The 16,487-nt window shown below is 40.9% G+C and overlaps 1 protein-coding gene across 4 annotated transcripts in view; it reads right to left on the reverse strand.

The window, feature by feature from the left end:
• The window catches only part of COL12A1 (collagen type XII alpha 1 chain), a 116,247-nt gene extending 100,126 nt beyond the window's left edge, over positions 1-16,121 (reverse strand). For 3 of the 4 annotated variants that reach the window (XM_068551626.1, XM_068551625.1, XM_068551627.1), the window contains exons 1-6: positions 15,778-16,121; positions 12,722-12,829; positions 5,444-5,560; positions 3,455-3,598; positions 2,938-2,997; positions 217-480 (exon numbers count right to left, since the gene is read on the reverse strand). In XM_068551626.1, coding sequence (XP_068407727.1) covers positions 217-480; positions 2,938-2,997; positions 3,455-3,598; positions 5,444-5,560; positions 12,722-12,794 — 658 coding nt within the window. In that variant the 5' untranslated portion in view covers positions 12,795-12,829; positions 15,778-16,121. The remainder of the gene's footprint in view (positions 1-216; positions 481-2,937; positions 2,998-3,454; positions 3,599-5,443; positions 5,561-12,721; positions 12,830-15,777) is intronic. The other variant, XM_068551628.1, reaches the window with a different exon arrangement.
• Between the last annotated feature and the right edge of the window lie 366 nt (positions 16,122-16,487).

Raw genomic sequence — 16,487 nt, forward strand, 5'->3', positions numbered from 1 at the left:
CCTACTGAGCCTGCGCGTCTGGAGCCTGTGCCCCGCAACAAGAGAGGCCGCGATAGTGAGAGGCCCGCGCACCGCGAGGAAGAGTGGCCCCTGCTCACCGCAACTAGAGGAAGCCCTCGCACAGAAACGAAGACCCAACACAGCCAAAAATAAATAAATTAATTAATTAATTTAAAAAAAGAAAAAAACACAATACCACAATTTGTAAAAACATACCTGTCATTGTGTTGCCACCTTTGTATGGGATTTTTTTAATTGCAGCAAGCAGCTCGTCCCGTTGGTAGTACTGATTTAAGTTAAATTCCGTCCTGGTGTCAGAGCTGTACTGAACAACTCCAACCCTTGTCTTCTCTTCCCCAACGTCAAACGCAGACACAAGAGCAGCAATGAAGTCTAAAATGTACTTGAAATTATTTCTTCCCACACTCCATGAGCCATCCACAAGGAACACTAAATCAGTCCAGGCACTGACAGAGCATTCTGAAATACATGTGATATAGTTTTTAAATGACACACTAATAAATCTATCTAGCATTAAGGAATACAAACTAACATGGCAAAAAGGTTGGCTCCTAAAATCGTTTTGTTCATTAGAACTTTTCACATTGTTCTTTACCCGCAACTGACATGCACAAAAGAGTGTAAAACTTTACTGGCACACATAGAAGCATTTTCAGTACCTTCGTGAACATGCATTTCTGCAACTATATGTCTTTAAACTGTTGTATAAGACATTGTGCAAGACTAGATACGTATATGACCTATTCTCCAAGAGCCTGTGACCCAAGTATTGTTGCTATTGATTTGTCTGTTTTTATAACTATATCCTCACTCTTTTCTCCAAGTAAAAACTATATAAAATATCTAGGAGACATACAAAAGAAATGTAAGCAAAGTGTTTTCATTCTTGGTATTCTGAGATCAATAAATACAAAACAATTGCTGTACCATTTAAGCAAATGCGGTAGGGTTGAAGAAAAGAGCAAATCTTTTTTAACATTCTCCTGCATTTTATAATATAATTGTCTAAAGTTTGCAGCTGGTTAGTCTAGAGGGTTAATGGAGTCTTAACAGAAGTACCAACAAGCATAAATGTGATGCAAAATAGCCATAATACCTTGTCCTAATTAACAATGTATTTAAATTTGACAACTAAAACCTTCTTGTACTAAACAAAACAGGGGGAAAACATTTTCATTCAAAAGTAAAAATATATGTAGTGCCCTTAAATCACTAAAAATACAACAATTGGCCTTTATAACCAAACATATTATTCCCTCTCTCTGTGGTCAGGTGGGGAGGGGGAAACAGGTTGGTTTTTACGAAAATCTGTATTCATAAGGCAAAGCTGAGTGAATTTTCTGAAGATATTTTTGTCCCTGCAGTCAGCTGGTAGATAATAAGAGAAGTATTTGGCTAGGAAGAGGAGGAAAGGTCCTGGGAAATTTGCAAGCCACTACAAGTTGCATGCCTAAATAATTTTTGCATACTATTTAATGGGCCAATTGAAGCCTACTGAAAGTCAATATTTAGAATAATGCTTTGATTTAGAATAAATATTGATGATTCAGGGAAAATATTTGCATTGTAACTGCATACTATAAACTTCGCTTCAGATGATTAGACCTCAAAAAGAATTATAAACAGTGATCTGGAGGGAAAAATTCAGGATAAAGGGAACTTCATGTTCACAATCTTTTTATTGTTATCCTGAGTCATAAATCCAATTTACAAGGTGGCAAAATTAGAAGTCCAAGAAACCCTTCAAGGCTCCATCCCAGCAAGTCACACAAAGCAGTGTAAGACCAAAAGGGGCTAGAAGCCACAAAACCAGACAATAAAATTGTTTTCATTTGATTACAAATGCATCGACTTATCAGAGACGTCTTACAGAGACTCTGGAAACGGTTACAACTGCACCAACTCAGCCCATGTAAACACCCTAGAAATAAGCATAACACATACAGAGACCTAGAAATACATTTTCATGGCAATGGAATTGCTGAAAACACTGTGAGGGCATCTCCCTTGTGGTCCAGCCTTATAGTTCCCATGTATCCCTGAGCTACCACCTATTTCTATAGTTTGTCTTTGAGAAAGGAGTTAAGTCCAATGATGAGCTTTGTTTTTCACCTACTGCCAAAATCCTGCAGGGGAACCTGGACACACACAAATTGAAAACACTCCCAGTAAAAAGAATATTTAGTACACAGAATGAATGGTTAGAAAGTCAGAACGTAGGTGTTATAACCACTTAGTCATACATTACTATTACATTGCCTGTACTTCTTGTAGATAAAGCTTACAGAAATTAATATATCATTAATCATATAATGTTATAAGTCATAATTCTAGTTATTACTTTAAAATGTATATCTCAGAAAAAAAAAATTTTATGTTAGAATAGTTTCAGATTTACAGAAAAGTTACAAAGATAGTACAAAGCATCTGTTCCCTTTTACTTTCTTCTTTTGTGTTAAACAAATATTTTTAGGTGTACCATTTTATTTTATTTTTAGCTGTATTTTTGATTACTTATTTATTCTTAGTGGTTGTTCTTGGAATTGCAGTATGCATCTTCAATGTATCACAGTATTCTTCAGGTTACTACTGATTTAATTCCAGTAAAATATAGTAACTGCGCTCCAGAAGAACTTCATTCTACCTGCCCCCACTTCTTTTTGGCTATTATCATCATATATATTGTATCTATGTATGCTATAAACTCAACAATACAATGTTACAATTACTGCTTTAAACAATCTTACATTTATTAAAGAAATTAAGAAATAAAGTCTTATATTTGCCCACATTAAAAAAAAAAAAAGAAATTAATATAGGAGTGAGATCAAACTATGCACCTAGTTGGAACACCTCCTTTATATTACATTTATAACTTCTGCAAAGCCAAGCACAAATATTAAGGGAAATGCTTACTTTGTATCTCTGTTTTTCCAGGTTTCTTCTCCCCTGGCTTTATCGGGCCACCTGTTTGAACTGAATCAAAACTTGATTATTACAAAAAGAAATGGACCCATACAAATACTTCCTAAGAAGAAAATAAGTACGTTGTCTTTCAAATGTATGGTCCATTCCCAGCTGGTCAGAGAATACAGCCAAATAAGCATTTCCTGGCAAATAAATTATTTTTAGTGAGATTTTAGATATATTTCAAAATGGATATTAACATTGTTGTCTGGCAAAGCCTAATGTTTTTAACAGTTTTCATTCATAATATTCCTGCTGTTTCCAGAGACCAGGATTATAAATCAGGAATGAATTACTCACAGCTACTAACATCTAGGATCATTGAAAGAAGAGTTAATATGGATATAAATTAACTCTGCATAATAACAACTTAAATTTGAAAGTTGGAGAATATAAGGTATAAAATATAAGTTGGAGAATATAAGGCAAAATATAAGGTATAAAAGTACTTTATATGTGTGCTTACTTGTTAATTGGCCTATAACTGGTACACTTTCTTCTACTTCATCATATGAAGTGATTGTCACCACATACTCTATTTCAGGTATAAGCTCTGTTAATAAAGTTTCAGTGGTACTAGCTGCAAGGGTAAATTCTTTAGTGGGCCCATCTGCAAACATAGAAAGAAAAACATCAATGCAACAAAACTTTTTTCACATATAACATAACATATACTCAAAATCTGAAGATTCAAAATATACATTTTTTTTAGAATACCCAAACGTTATTTTTTACTGCCTTCCAAAACAAACATTTTGAATTCTAGAAATTCAATAAATGGACTGGCATTGCCTTTACTTGTTACAATCGTATTCCATATTTGTTTGAGGACTCAAGCCTTCCTCTAGATTAAAGATATACCAGAATATCAAACAAAAATCTCTCATTATTTTTGAATATTAATGGTAGATAACAAATTTTTTTACAAATGAGATATAAAGCAGAAAATAATTTAACATTAAATGATGCACTGGAGGAGAGCACTGAAAGAAAAAGAAGGGCTGAAAATCAACTCAAAGACAACAAACCCCATAGGCTAAAAGGAACATCTACTGGGAGACAGCATCCTCTTCTACAGAAGAAGTGCATCTTCCATACTCCAGCGGGGGATGGGAGCATACTCTAATGGGTAACCATGGTCCTCTGAATTGACTTAACTAGGTATCAAACATTTCAAGGTACAGTGTACTGAGCGTTTCCTTATATATTGACGATTATGTACTTCCTTCTGGATTATGATAATGCTCAATTCAATCAGGAAACACAGTAGTTCTTAGGGACTAAGTGACTTTTAAAATTCTTAGACATATTAAATTTTCATCAAAACATAAATAATCAAAAAAGGTAACGAGTGTAAAAGAACCCTGAGAAATGCTCCAGGTTTACGTGTGGAGCATTGCAGAACCCACCAGGGCCCCCATGGGAAAACAAGACACCAGGGCTCTGCTAGGTTGGATGGTCCCAGTGTCAGTTTTTAAGGTATAGGAGTCAGTCATTTCCAACATCTGGAAACCAGATGAACTCTTTTTCAACTGTTTTTCTGCTTTGGAATAAATGAAATAGTTAACGGCAAATATATTTGGGAAGAAACTATTCAAGGAATAAAAAGTAAATTCTTGATCACTTTTTAAGTTCTTGGATCATATGGGAGAAAAATACAGCTTCCCCATCCCCTGATAAATCAGCATTTAAAATCAGTGGTATTTTTTAAAGGCCATAAGTATGTAAACACAGCTCTGGTGCTAAGTCATGTTGACATCATCTATCGCTTCTGTCAGCCAATACAGACCTCTTCCTACCACTTGGCCAGTGCTAGTAAAAATGGTTATTTTCCCATTCCACATTAGAAATAAAAGTTAATCAACAGAAATGGGTTCTCCACACTTGGGCAACATCATGAATGCTAAAGAAAACTTTTGAGAACAAGCAAACAAGTTTTCTTCTTTCAAAGACTCTTAGCCTTAGGATCTACAGAATCTATCTAGTAAATCCTTGTCTTCCATCATGGCAGCTCACCACCATCCCAGAATCTGTATCCTGAGTACCGAAGTGTGCAGGACACTGGGCAAGGCGTAACAACTCACTTCATCACTTGTCACTTGAAGTGTTGGACAGATCAAGTGATTCAAGAAGAATGTCAAGAAGTGATCATTCTATTTTATAAAATCAAAGATTACCAGCAATATTCTGATCAGGGGGGAAAAAAGTCTATTTTTAGTAACAACAGCTTAGCACAGCAAGCCAAGTTAATAAAGCTAACACTATAAAAATATAATAATGGGTACTGGGCTGGAAATCTGGAGATCTGAGTCCACCAAATATCTTGCGACATTAGGTAAACCCCTCAGGTTTTCTAAATCCTGGCTTCCTCATAATGAAATGGAAGGAGGGCAAAAGATCAGATTATATCACCTTTGATGTCTCTGTCCTAAAATCCCAACATCTCAAAACTTACCCGTTGTGGAGTCCACTGTTATTTTGAAACCCACAATTGGATCAGGTGGTCTTGCCCATGACATATGAACAGTATTTTCATCTATAATTTTAAAATTCAAGTCTGAAGGTGGGTCAACTGCAAGAGAGAGAGTTGATATCAGTTACATTTTCCAACGTCACAAAACGGTCAATTTAATTAATAAAGAATTGTGTTGAGCAAAGCTTACTAAAATTGTCTTTGCATAAATTTGTTTCCAACAAATATAAAAGATATCTTGTTGGACAAGAATAAAATTAAAAGCTGACAAGATGTGACAAAACATCAGAGAGTATACATATTACAGAAGACAGCACAAAACACTTTGGATTCTTGAGTTGCTAGGTCATCCAAGAATGGCCAGCAAAATCAAGCAAAATAGAAACATATTTGGATACAAGTACATACAGGTACAATGAAATCACATATAATAACCACATATGCAAACAATTCACATAACATTTAAGGAATTTTCGATACATGCTGAGTGCATTTTGAATAAGCATGCCAAATCACAACCTGCTTACAACCACAGAGGTTAAGTGAGAACACTGACATAATACATTTTTTCCATGATGTGGAAAAGAATCAATGATATTTTGGTTCATTCTCTGCATCATTGCCTTGTTATTAATTTTTGTTTGATAATTCTCAATCTGTGGCAGAGATGAAAAATGTGTTTTAATAAAAAGGAGGAATCATGGGAAATTTAGCACCGTTATGTCTCACAAGGAAATATACATTTAAATGTATATTTGTATTCATATAGACCAATATCCAAAAATAGTAATAAGGGATGTCAATCATTTATAAGTATATAAAGAGTGATACACAGATGTTTATAAAACTAACAAACATTCTGCCTGTTTACACCAATTTGCTGTACGTTTGCAAGGTGTAAACCAACACTGTTATTTTCCTTTGCAGCAGGTATACTCCATACTAGAAGTGGCATTTTAAATTAAAATGCCAGTATGGTCCTTTACAAAACAATGGTTAATTATGAAAAGACAACATCAATGTATATTTATGGACATTTATTTACAGAACTTAAAGAAAATAGTGAGGAAGGATCAGCAATCTGAAGACATGACTGTGCATAAATCTTGGAGAAGTCAATGACAGGAATAATTGAAAAGTACAGAGAGCAATAGTTTGCATACAAAACTGTACAGCATCATGCATGTGTCAATGAAATGTTGACTTGTTTTTAGTTTCCCACAATGAACGAAAGCCTCCATGTACAATAGTCATTACACAAAGACATTCCAGAAATATTTTATAATGATATTCTCTCTGCAGTGTTCATGCCTCATCATGCAGCACTGTACTGACTCACTGTCAGTGCATGGTCGATGCATTAAAAATTATTACTCTTGAAGCAGGTCAACACAATAAGATGACTTTCCGCCATACTCTTCTTAAAGTGTTTCAGATTGAAAGTATTCCTTGTGAGTCAGAATTTTTGTCTCTGTTTTGAGAGATTACAGTCTCCTTTTAGGTTTTCCTAAAGGTCAATTGAACTATAGCAGTAGCTTTGAGACATGAGTCATAGAATTTAACTGGGGTTAGGGATTTTATGTAATATTAATAGCACATTTTAATGGAAATTATACAAATTAAGCAAACATTTGCTTTAATGAACTGCTGCTTCCAACTGTAGGAGATGGCTTTTTATTTTTATCGGATACGCTACTAATGGAATGCATGTTATTTTCTTACTATCCATACACAGGCAGTGAGATTAGACTATTAATCTACATGCATAGTTTAATTATTCAACATTCTGCTGTCTGTAACCGTTTTGCGAGGTTTACTGGTAGTCATCACTTAGTAGAACAAGCATGCAACAGATGTTAATAGGACAGTAGGTATTAAGAATATCATTATAAAATATTGTTCCAGTAGCAATGGCTCAGGACAAATTTAATGCAAAGGCAGACGCAACTGGCCTGAGCATGCTTTTAAAAAATATCAGTACATGGAAAAACAGTACCACCAACCTTGCAAGGAAATTGACCTGAAGCAGCAGACATTAGGTTAAAACTGCTGAAGGGCAGCAGCAGCCCACCTTGTTGATTTCCAAATGACCAGGATTCCAGAAAAACTGAAAAATTGACTGTTGGGAAAAGTCTTTAACATTTCAGAGGATTTTAAGGTGTTTATAGAAACTCAGATGTGGTACTTGGGGATCAAAAGTAGGGAAGAATGGTCGACCAGCAATGTGTACAACAGAGAGCCCTTTCCACTTTTCTTCTTGCCACTTTTATCACTTGTGAAACCTTTTGGGCTTGCCATTCTGTTTATATATTTTGCTTGTTTGTTTCATGAAAAAAGATAATGAAGCAGGTGTGAGTGTGGACCCCTGTCAACTTGAATCAATGCGAAATGTATTTTCATTAACTTTGAAAATCTTCTATTTTATATAAAAATAATTCACAACTGCCCTTGCATTGTTACAAGCGGCGTCTACGCAGATGCCAGAATATTTCTAAAATGAACAATCTACATAGGGATTATGATTGTAAAGAGTCATAGTTGTGTAGAGTAAGAATCTGAACGAAGACAAATAGAAGTAAAATTATAAATAAATAAGATAGCAATCAGATAGATATTCACAAAACTGAATACTGAGAGTGAAGAAACTAAAATTTTAAGTATTCATAACACTAGCAGCTTAAGTTCATGTTTATGAATAATGCTTTTTGTTATCAAAAAGCTATGCTAGGAAAGCTGCATTCTGCTAATATCTTCCTTACATAAATTGGCAGGACTTAGGACTTTTTAGGAATAATTATAGCTAGCATTTGCTGAGTGTCTCTTCTGTGACAGGCAGAGAGCTAGTCACTTTATATATCGTCTCCTTCTTTTCTCATGATCACCCAGAAGAGTGGCCTAATTATCCCTGATTCACGGATGAGTCAGTGAAATTCGGAAGGTTTAACACAGCTAATAAGCAGCAAAATTTTGATCCCATAGTCTGACTCCAGAGCATACAGTTTCCTACCATACTGGCTTAAATGTAAAAACTAAGAAATATTTGAGTGAAAGATTAACTTTAGAAACCAATATTGATATGTATTTGCCTATTAAAATATACATAAGTATTTCTCTACTCTACAAAAAACCTTTATTTGATGCCTGGTCAACAATAAATATGTGCTATTTAGACATCTCTAATTCAGATACAGATAGAATTTGGTATATTAACTTTACAACTTGTTCAAGCAATTTTGAAACCAAAGTATCTATCTTGATATATAATTTTTTTTACAAAACATTGTTTTTAATTATGGCACCCAAGAGGAAGACATAAAAGTTTACCCAGAGATGGATGGATGGATGGATGGATGGATGGATGGATGGATGGATGGACGGACAGACAGGTGGGAGGAGATAAGTCTAGTAAGATCTGGCAAGTGTATAAAATGTATTAAAGGTAAAGGAAAAGTGAGAACACACTACTGAAATATCATCTTGATGAACTAGTAAGACCTTTAGTCTAATCTCTGTGATAGCAACACTGAGAAGGGTACTACCTTAATGGCAGAAACCTTGAGAAGTGCACAAAGTGTGGTTTTACTATATTCAGTATGCATTAATTTATATTTTCCGTCCAAAGCTAGTATAAATTTAATGATCTCTGCCATGATACAGATACTCATTTCGTCTGTGTTTATAAGATACCAAAAATAAGCAGTTGAAAAGTTCATATTTTAGACAAGTAATAAATTATTCTGTACAGATTACAAAATGCATCCTTTCATGAAACTGACTGGGTTGACCCGTCTTCAAGCAAGAAAGCAGCACAGTGTGGGCAAACTAGCACGAAACCAGGACTAGAAGACCTGGGTCTTGTCTATGCCTTGTCCCTAGGCAATCAGGTTAGTTGACTGAGTTATTCAGCTTCTCTGGTCCTCATTTTCTCATTTGGAAAATGAGAGAATTAGAATAGATGATCTATAAGTTCCCGTCGAGTTTGAAATTTCTGTTAGAACATAAGTTAGACACAGGATTATAGAAATATACATTAATTAGCCTCTTAACCTAGACGTAAGATAATTAAAGCTTATGACTTCAACTCACTGATGAATTAAAAATATCCAGTCATTCATTATATATTATGAACTACAAATCAGACTTACTAAAATTACAACTCTGTTTTTTACAAAACATATGTTCATCTCAAATTCTAGATTAACTAGAAAGGTGTCTAATTCTCAGGGAACACTGGCCATTAACCTTTAAATGCAAAGTGTTAAACTTTCTAAATGGCAATTTACATATTATATGATACAGGAACCAAAAATAAGTCACACATTCTAGATCTTACAGAGCACTGGCCAGGTTATAAGGTTAATAAAGTCTATGCTGTAGCTAAAAATTACAAATATTAAAAGCAAAAAAAAATCATTTTCACTCTTATTTCTATGGAACAAATACTGTATTATGAAAAATAAAGTTCCTTGTATAAGTAGGTAGAAGAAAACAATATGACAAAGGTGGTACCCCTATAAAAAAGGAGCAATGCAAAAAGCGAATGCCAAAACCTTTTAATTAAAGGTACTGAGCTTCAACATATAAAAAAAAGTAAGTAGAAATTGACTGGAAAATAGTATGAATACAAGAGTACAAGTATGAGTTGCAAAAGGGAAAGAAAAGTAGCAATGGCACTTTTTTTTTTTTTTAATGTACTCTTTTTTTTTTTTAACATCTTTATCGGAGTATAATTGCTTTACAATGGTGTGTTAGTTTCTGCTTTATAAGAAAGTGAATCAGCTATACATATACATACATCCCCATATCTCCTCCCTCCTGCGTCTCCCTCCCACCCTCCGCGATGGCTACTTTTGAACTAAAATCAAAATAACATATCAAAAAGCAGGGCTGCGAGTTGAATTTTTGAAATGTGCCATCAGAAATACTTCAGAGAAATTCTGTTTGCAGCCCATCGTCCCCAGAAGGGCCTTGGCCACAAACTTTGTTAGCCCTTCCCAGGCTCCTGGGGCCACTTAGTAATTAACACCCGAGCTTTGCGGTCCAGTACTGGAGCCACGAGCCCCACGTGGCTGTCAAGTGCTTGAAATGTGGCCAGTCCAGATGAAATGCGCTGCAAGCATAACCTACATACCCCATTTCAGACTTAGTTACAAAGAATGCAAAATATCTTACTAATAATTTTTATATTGATTACACGTTAAAATGGTAATATTATGGATATATTAGGTTAAGTGAAATATGTTATAAAGATTAATTTCTCCTGCTACTTTTTCCTTTTTTAATGTCACAACCAGAAGATTTTAAGTTACAAATGTAGCTTGCATTTGTGGCTCACAATCTATTTCTATTTGACAGGGCCAAACTAGAATAAGGCCCCCTCCAAATAATACATCTTACAAAAAGATCATTATTAAACGCTGGCCTAAGGGGGTGACAGACAAGAAGAGAAACAGCTTAAGAAAGCAAAAGAAAGAGCTGTATGATGTGGAAATAAATACAAATCTAAAAGATAAATTATGAGAAATACGGAAACAATCAGTAATGTAGAGAGTAAAATGTTCTTTTCAACTGCACTTTGCTAACCAGCCATTATCCAATTCAGAACTGATTTTTTTCCATTTACATCATTTCCAACCCAATTCTGGTCCTAAGAATTCTCAACCTTTTCTGCTTTTCAAATAACTATTCTCTTAATGAGCAATAAATATGCCACTTTAGTGAATTATCTAAAAATATCTTCAGTAGGGCTTCCAGAAGTTCCTCAAGTGAAATTCCTTCCTAACAACGACATAGAAAGGAACATTAAAGGCAATCTCATCTGAATATTACTTCACAGAGGCCACTTTGAAAAGCCTCTACATTCATAAAGTATTAATCAGATAAGAAGAGCCAGCAAGTTTCCCTCACTTTTCTGAACAAGTCGTACATTTTGAAGACTCTCTGCTTTGCCCAGTCTTAGTTTTTTGTATCTGCAGTCTCGAACTAGAGAATCAAACACAATAGAAAAGTTTTTGAAAATCTCAGTGTGGTCATGAAACAGCTCTACTTCCCCACAGCCTCTAAGAAACACAAACCCCCCCACCTTACCCCCCTTCCACACTGACCCACACAGAAGTATTGCTCTTCTCCCTTAATTTCATCGGGGGCATTTCTGCATTGGATAAAAGTATACATTTTTAAGATGTCTTTTATGGTATTACCCCCATTTACCTTGCAGAACAATAAATCTAGTTTATCAGGTCTCCAACGATAACTGAGAGGACACAGAAGCCCCTCTTGGGTCAATATACAGAAAGGGCTTGTTCCGCGAATGCTGAGAAAGGAAGGCATCACGTGCACACCGCAGCAAGCCTAAAACAAGGTTAAAACTCTAGCAGAAGTCTTTCGTTTTCCAAGGGCTGGAGCGTACTGAGCCGTTTTGCAGACCCTGAGGCCCCGAGACCCATCTCCGAGCCTCCGACCGACTCCGCACTCAGGTCTGGAGCTGAGGGAAGGAGGGAGGGGTAGGTGGTGCCCGGCTTGCCAGGCGCCCGCTAGCTTCCTAGCTTGAGAACCTTGGCCCGGACCCAACCTGTTCGCGTGGGGCTGGGCCTGGGCTTGGGCCACGGGTCTCGTGGCCCAGCGAACCAGACAGAGACAGCGGCGACCTCGGGCCGCGAGAACACACGCCGCGTCCCGGATCCCTGCTGGCCCGCCAGCCCCGGGGCGGCTGGGCTGCTACCTCATTTGCCTGCACCGCCCGCCTGGCCGACTGGACTCCCCACAAAACACACAGAGGCGCGGAGCCGGCGCTGTTGGAGTCTTTTATTGCGTGCCGTCACCGAGGTCGCCGTGCCGAGCCAGGCGCTAACCAGCCACGCGCACGGGCGAGCGCGCCCGCGCTCCGGGGCTCCCGGGGACCCCCCGGAGGTGTTCGTTCCGCAGCGCTGGGTGCAGCCGTCGCCCCCTCCCGGACGGCTGGTCCTCCCGGAAGGCGGCCGTGTCGGTGGCAGTGCGGACAGCACACCGCAGAGACCAGAGCGAGGAGGGCACACAGCACTGTACGGAACGGCTGAAGCAGAATACGAAAGAGCGGGACCTGAGAGCTGGGAGGTGGACAGACCTCAGAGAAGGGGGCGTTTCTCCGAAGGAGAGAAACCCCGGGAGAAAACACGAAGCGCAGGGAGAAACAGAGCAAGCAACAGAGACAAGAAAGATCTGCTTCCTTCCTTTCTAGACTTCTGCATGGTCACGGGGGAGAAGGAGGGAAGAGCCTTTTACCTTCTGCCTCAATGGAAGACAGGAGCAGGGCCGCGCCCAGGGCGGCGAGCGCTGGGGGAAGCCTGGTCCGCATGCTCGGCCTCGGGGCTCACAGCCGCATGAAGGGATCTGCGGGAGGAAGCAGTGACGGCATCAGAACCGGGTCCGGGCAGGCCGGGGGCCAGGTTAGAACTGGAGCCTGGACCCGGGCCAGGACCCGACCAGATCTGCCGTAATGACCATAGGGCCCAGACCAGCATATAATGGGCCTATTGTGAAGCAGTGTAAGTCAAGTTCATCTGCAGCAGTTTAATCACGGCACTAAGAGGGAGTTCAAGTTTAAAGAAGGTCCTGTTTTCCTGGAGGCTGGTCCTGCTTAACATCCGGGGTGAAGGCCTTACCACGCCCCACATAACTCCATCCCCCTGGGTGATGGCTAATTCAGAGGTCATCTTTTCCCTGACTCAACCAAATGCCTCTTCCAGCTGGGGTTTTTATTTGGCCAGCCGTTTTATCCTAGCTGCTGAACTCTTTAGGTAACGGTACTTTAGTGGTCTCAGGGTAATTTGGAAAAGTATAATAAACCTCTTTTACTCTCTTTTTGCCTCATTTTGTTCTGCCTACAAATATGCGGCTCTTGAAGGTCTGACATGGATTATACAGAAATAGGTACAGACCAAGAGAAACTTGACCCCCCTGCTAGCTATGTTGTCTTCACAGCTGATAAATCTTTTACTCAGGAGGAGGAAAAAAAACAACTCTAAAATACATAATAAAAAGGGAAAGGCAATAGAAGAAAGCAAAGCACTCTTTCCTGTTTTCCCAAGACATTTTTAAATAAAATTCTCAGTAATAATTAATCTTCTCATTTAACTGTTCATTTGTTCCAGAAGATTACAGGTTTGTATGCTCAGGAGGAGAATACATTCTACACTGATTTTTCCTGATTCTGTAACTAGGTTATTAATTCTTTAAAGACAAATAGTCTTATTCGTCTTTTGTGGTTCCCGGCACACTGTAGGTGCCTAACCCATGTCGGTAGAAGGAAATCTTCCAAAATATTCTAAGGTCCAATTCAGAGACAAAAGCTACTAGCAACGAACTTAAAAGTGGGAGGCTGCCAGAAGCAAAACATAAAAAGAGAATCGATTCTGAGGTACATAAATGATTGTAAGGCAACACACCAGACCTCGTGAAAAACGAAGTCATGCTTGGGAATCCAAAAATGAGCCAAAGGTCGAGCCCTCTTTGAGAAAAGAAACTGACAACCTCCAAACATGTCTTTCCAAATTATTGGCACAATGTATCAGGGCAGCTTTCCTGGGCCTGAGTGTAAATTGCATTTTAAATGTCTGATGAACAGGCGTACCAAATTGCCCGCAGCACCTTTTTATGAAGCCAAGATTAAACTTTTGTCGCTGCTCTGGGGATCCAAGAACTCTAGCAGTTTCTTTCTTCCCAATTAACAACTGTTTGACATTTCTAACCCTTTTCTACATCAGTGAAAAGCAAGAGGTGGGACTGGCCCATTGTCCCGTCATCTGGCCTTAACTTTAATAATTTCCAACTCAGTTGGCAGTCATGCTCGAGAAAAGTTAAAGGCTGACAGTCGACCCACCAAAAAACCGTGTGCCGCTTTTTTTTTTTTTTTTAACCTCTGCACTAGCTACAAAAACCTGAGTAGTGGAAGGGCTATCGCCTGGGTCTAGAGCGCCACCTATCGGCTACCTGACTCAGCGGCACAAGGAATCACGTCTCGGGGTTATCTGAACATAGAATCAGTTCAGCCAGGCAGCCAGGCATTCCACCCATATGTTAAAAAAAAAAAAAAAAAAAGTTTTCTCTCCTTTTAGCCAAAATATTTATATGAATGTTTAGCAGCACTTCATTGAGCACGCCCAGACATAAAATCGCCCCTACGTGGCAGCGAGGATTCCCTCACTTCACCCTCATGAATGAATATGAGTCAATTGCGGGGGTGGGGAAAGGGGTAGGAGCCTTACGGGATTCATCTCCTCCTGCCAACTCGTCCCCTCCCCCCTCCCCGCTGGAAAAGGCCAATTCCTTTAACTCCCTTGTCAAGTTAAAAAAGGAAATTATACCCTCACCCCTACCCCGCGGGGTGCCTCCAGATCTCCTGCGCGTCACCCACAGCGACCTTGACATTCGTTACCCAAGGACCGAGTTTAGCGCTCATTTCCTTTCTTGCCCCGTCCCTCCCCGGCGTTCCAGCACACTTCAGCGTTCCACCACGTAATCCGGGGTGAGTTGGGGGGAAAGGGGTCCCGGAAAGCCCCGAAAGGACCACCGGCGGGTCCCTGCGGGTGCCTGATTTGGTGTACCTCTTCTGCTCCCTGGCTACAGCCCCCGCTCCGTAAATAACTCTCTGATCCCTACCCTCTTTGGATGTGGGATGGAAACTCCCCCCCAGAGGTTCCACGACCCTGAGTAGGGCGTCCACCTATGCACTGAGGGGGGAGAGGTCGGGGGAGGGAGCCGTCTCCAGAAGCTGGATAAAGTCGGCCTAGGCTGAGTCCCCCAGAGCTGAACTGACCCACCATGTGGGATGCTTTGAAAAGCAGAGGAAGGAGGCAGATCACTCGCCCGGGAGTCTGTCTCCGGATGCCACACGCACCGACGCAGCCTCGACGAGGGGCAGAGCCCTCCGCCGGCCCTGCAAAGAACTCCGCACCGTGCATCGCTGAAACACCTTCCCCGCGCGCGTGCGGCCCCGCGGCAGCCGCGAGGCCCTGAGGGACCCCAGGAGCCGGCGCGCCCTGCGTCAATTTTCAACGAAGCCTCTACAGACGAAATCCCTCCACACTCTGGAACATCGAACGGGGTGCTTTACGCGCGCACAGCCTCCCTGCATCAGCTCTTCAGAAAACCCACAGTTCTCTCCCCCTCAATGACTCAAACGAATCACAAAAAGCTCAGAATACCCGGCAGATCTCAGGCACAAGACCAAACGGTCCCCGCTCGGGCTCCTTAGTGGCTTAGGACCGAGCAAGGAAGAGGCTAGAAGCAAGTTTCCCGAGTTATCTTTGGCAGGGGCGAGGTGCCGGGGCCGGACCGACCTGAGGCGGTGGTGACCGAGGTAGCGGCGGCGATAGTGGCTTCCCGGCGTCGTAGAGGCCGGCCCCTCGGTGTGGCCCGCGCACGCCCGGGCAGTCGGGCGCTGCGCTCCGGGCGCACCTGGCGGCTGCCCGGAGGCGGGCAGCGGCAGGGCCACCGGGGCGGAGGAGGAGAAGGGGGATCCCGGGCGGAGAGGCGGGCGCCGCGGGACAGGCGGAGACGGCCCGGGACCGCAGCTGCCGGCGCGCGGACGCGTCTGGGGCGGCTCGCCTTCGTCGAGTGCAAAGAGGCTCCGCGCCGCGGGCTACTTAATAGAGGGCTGTTCCCAGCTCTCAGTTGACTCGGTTACGAAACGCCTGAGAAGGTGGACGGCTGCCACGGGGTGATGTATGCTCCTCCGGCGGTGAAGGAGGTCTACTTTTGGGAACGTGTGCATACTTCGAGCATTCCTTCTGCGTGAGGTGGCGATCGCCGTAGTAGCAGTGCCCCGCCGGGGAGGAGGGAGGGGGGCAGGGCAGGGGGAGGAGGAAGCGGAGAGGAGGACAGCCGCAGCCGGGTTCACTGCCAAGGGAATCCGCTCAGTCCTCCGCTTGGGGCGGGCTGGGGAGCTCGGGTTTCCCTATCCGTGCGATTTTCTTTAATAAATTTATTTTTCTAAATTAAGAACGATGGGAGGGAAGTCAGCGACTCTCGTTTTCAGAAATGCAAGGAT

Source organism: Eschrichtius robustus, chromosome 9 (genome assembly GCF_028021215.1).
Source record: "Eschrichtius robustus isolate mEscRob2 chromosome 9, mEscRob2.pri, whole genome shotgun sequence".
Lineage (NCBI taxonomy): Eukaryota > Metazoa > Chordata > Mammalia > Artiodactyla > Eschrichtiidae > Eschrichtius > Eschrichtius robustus.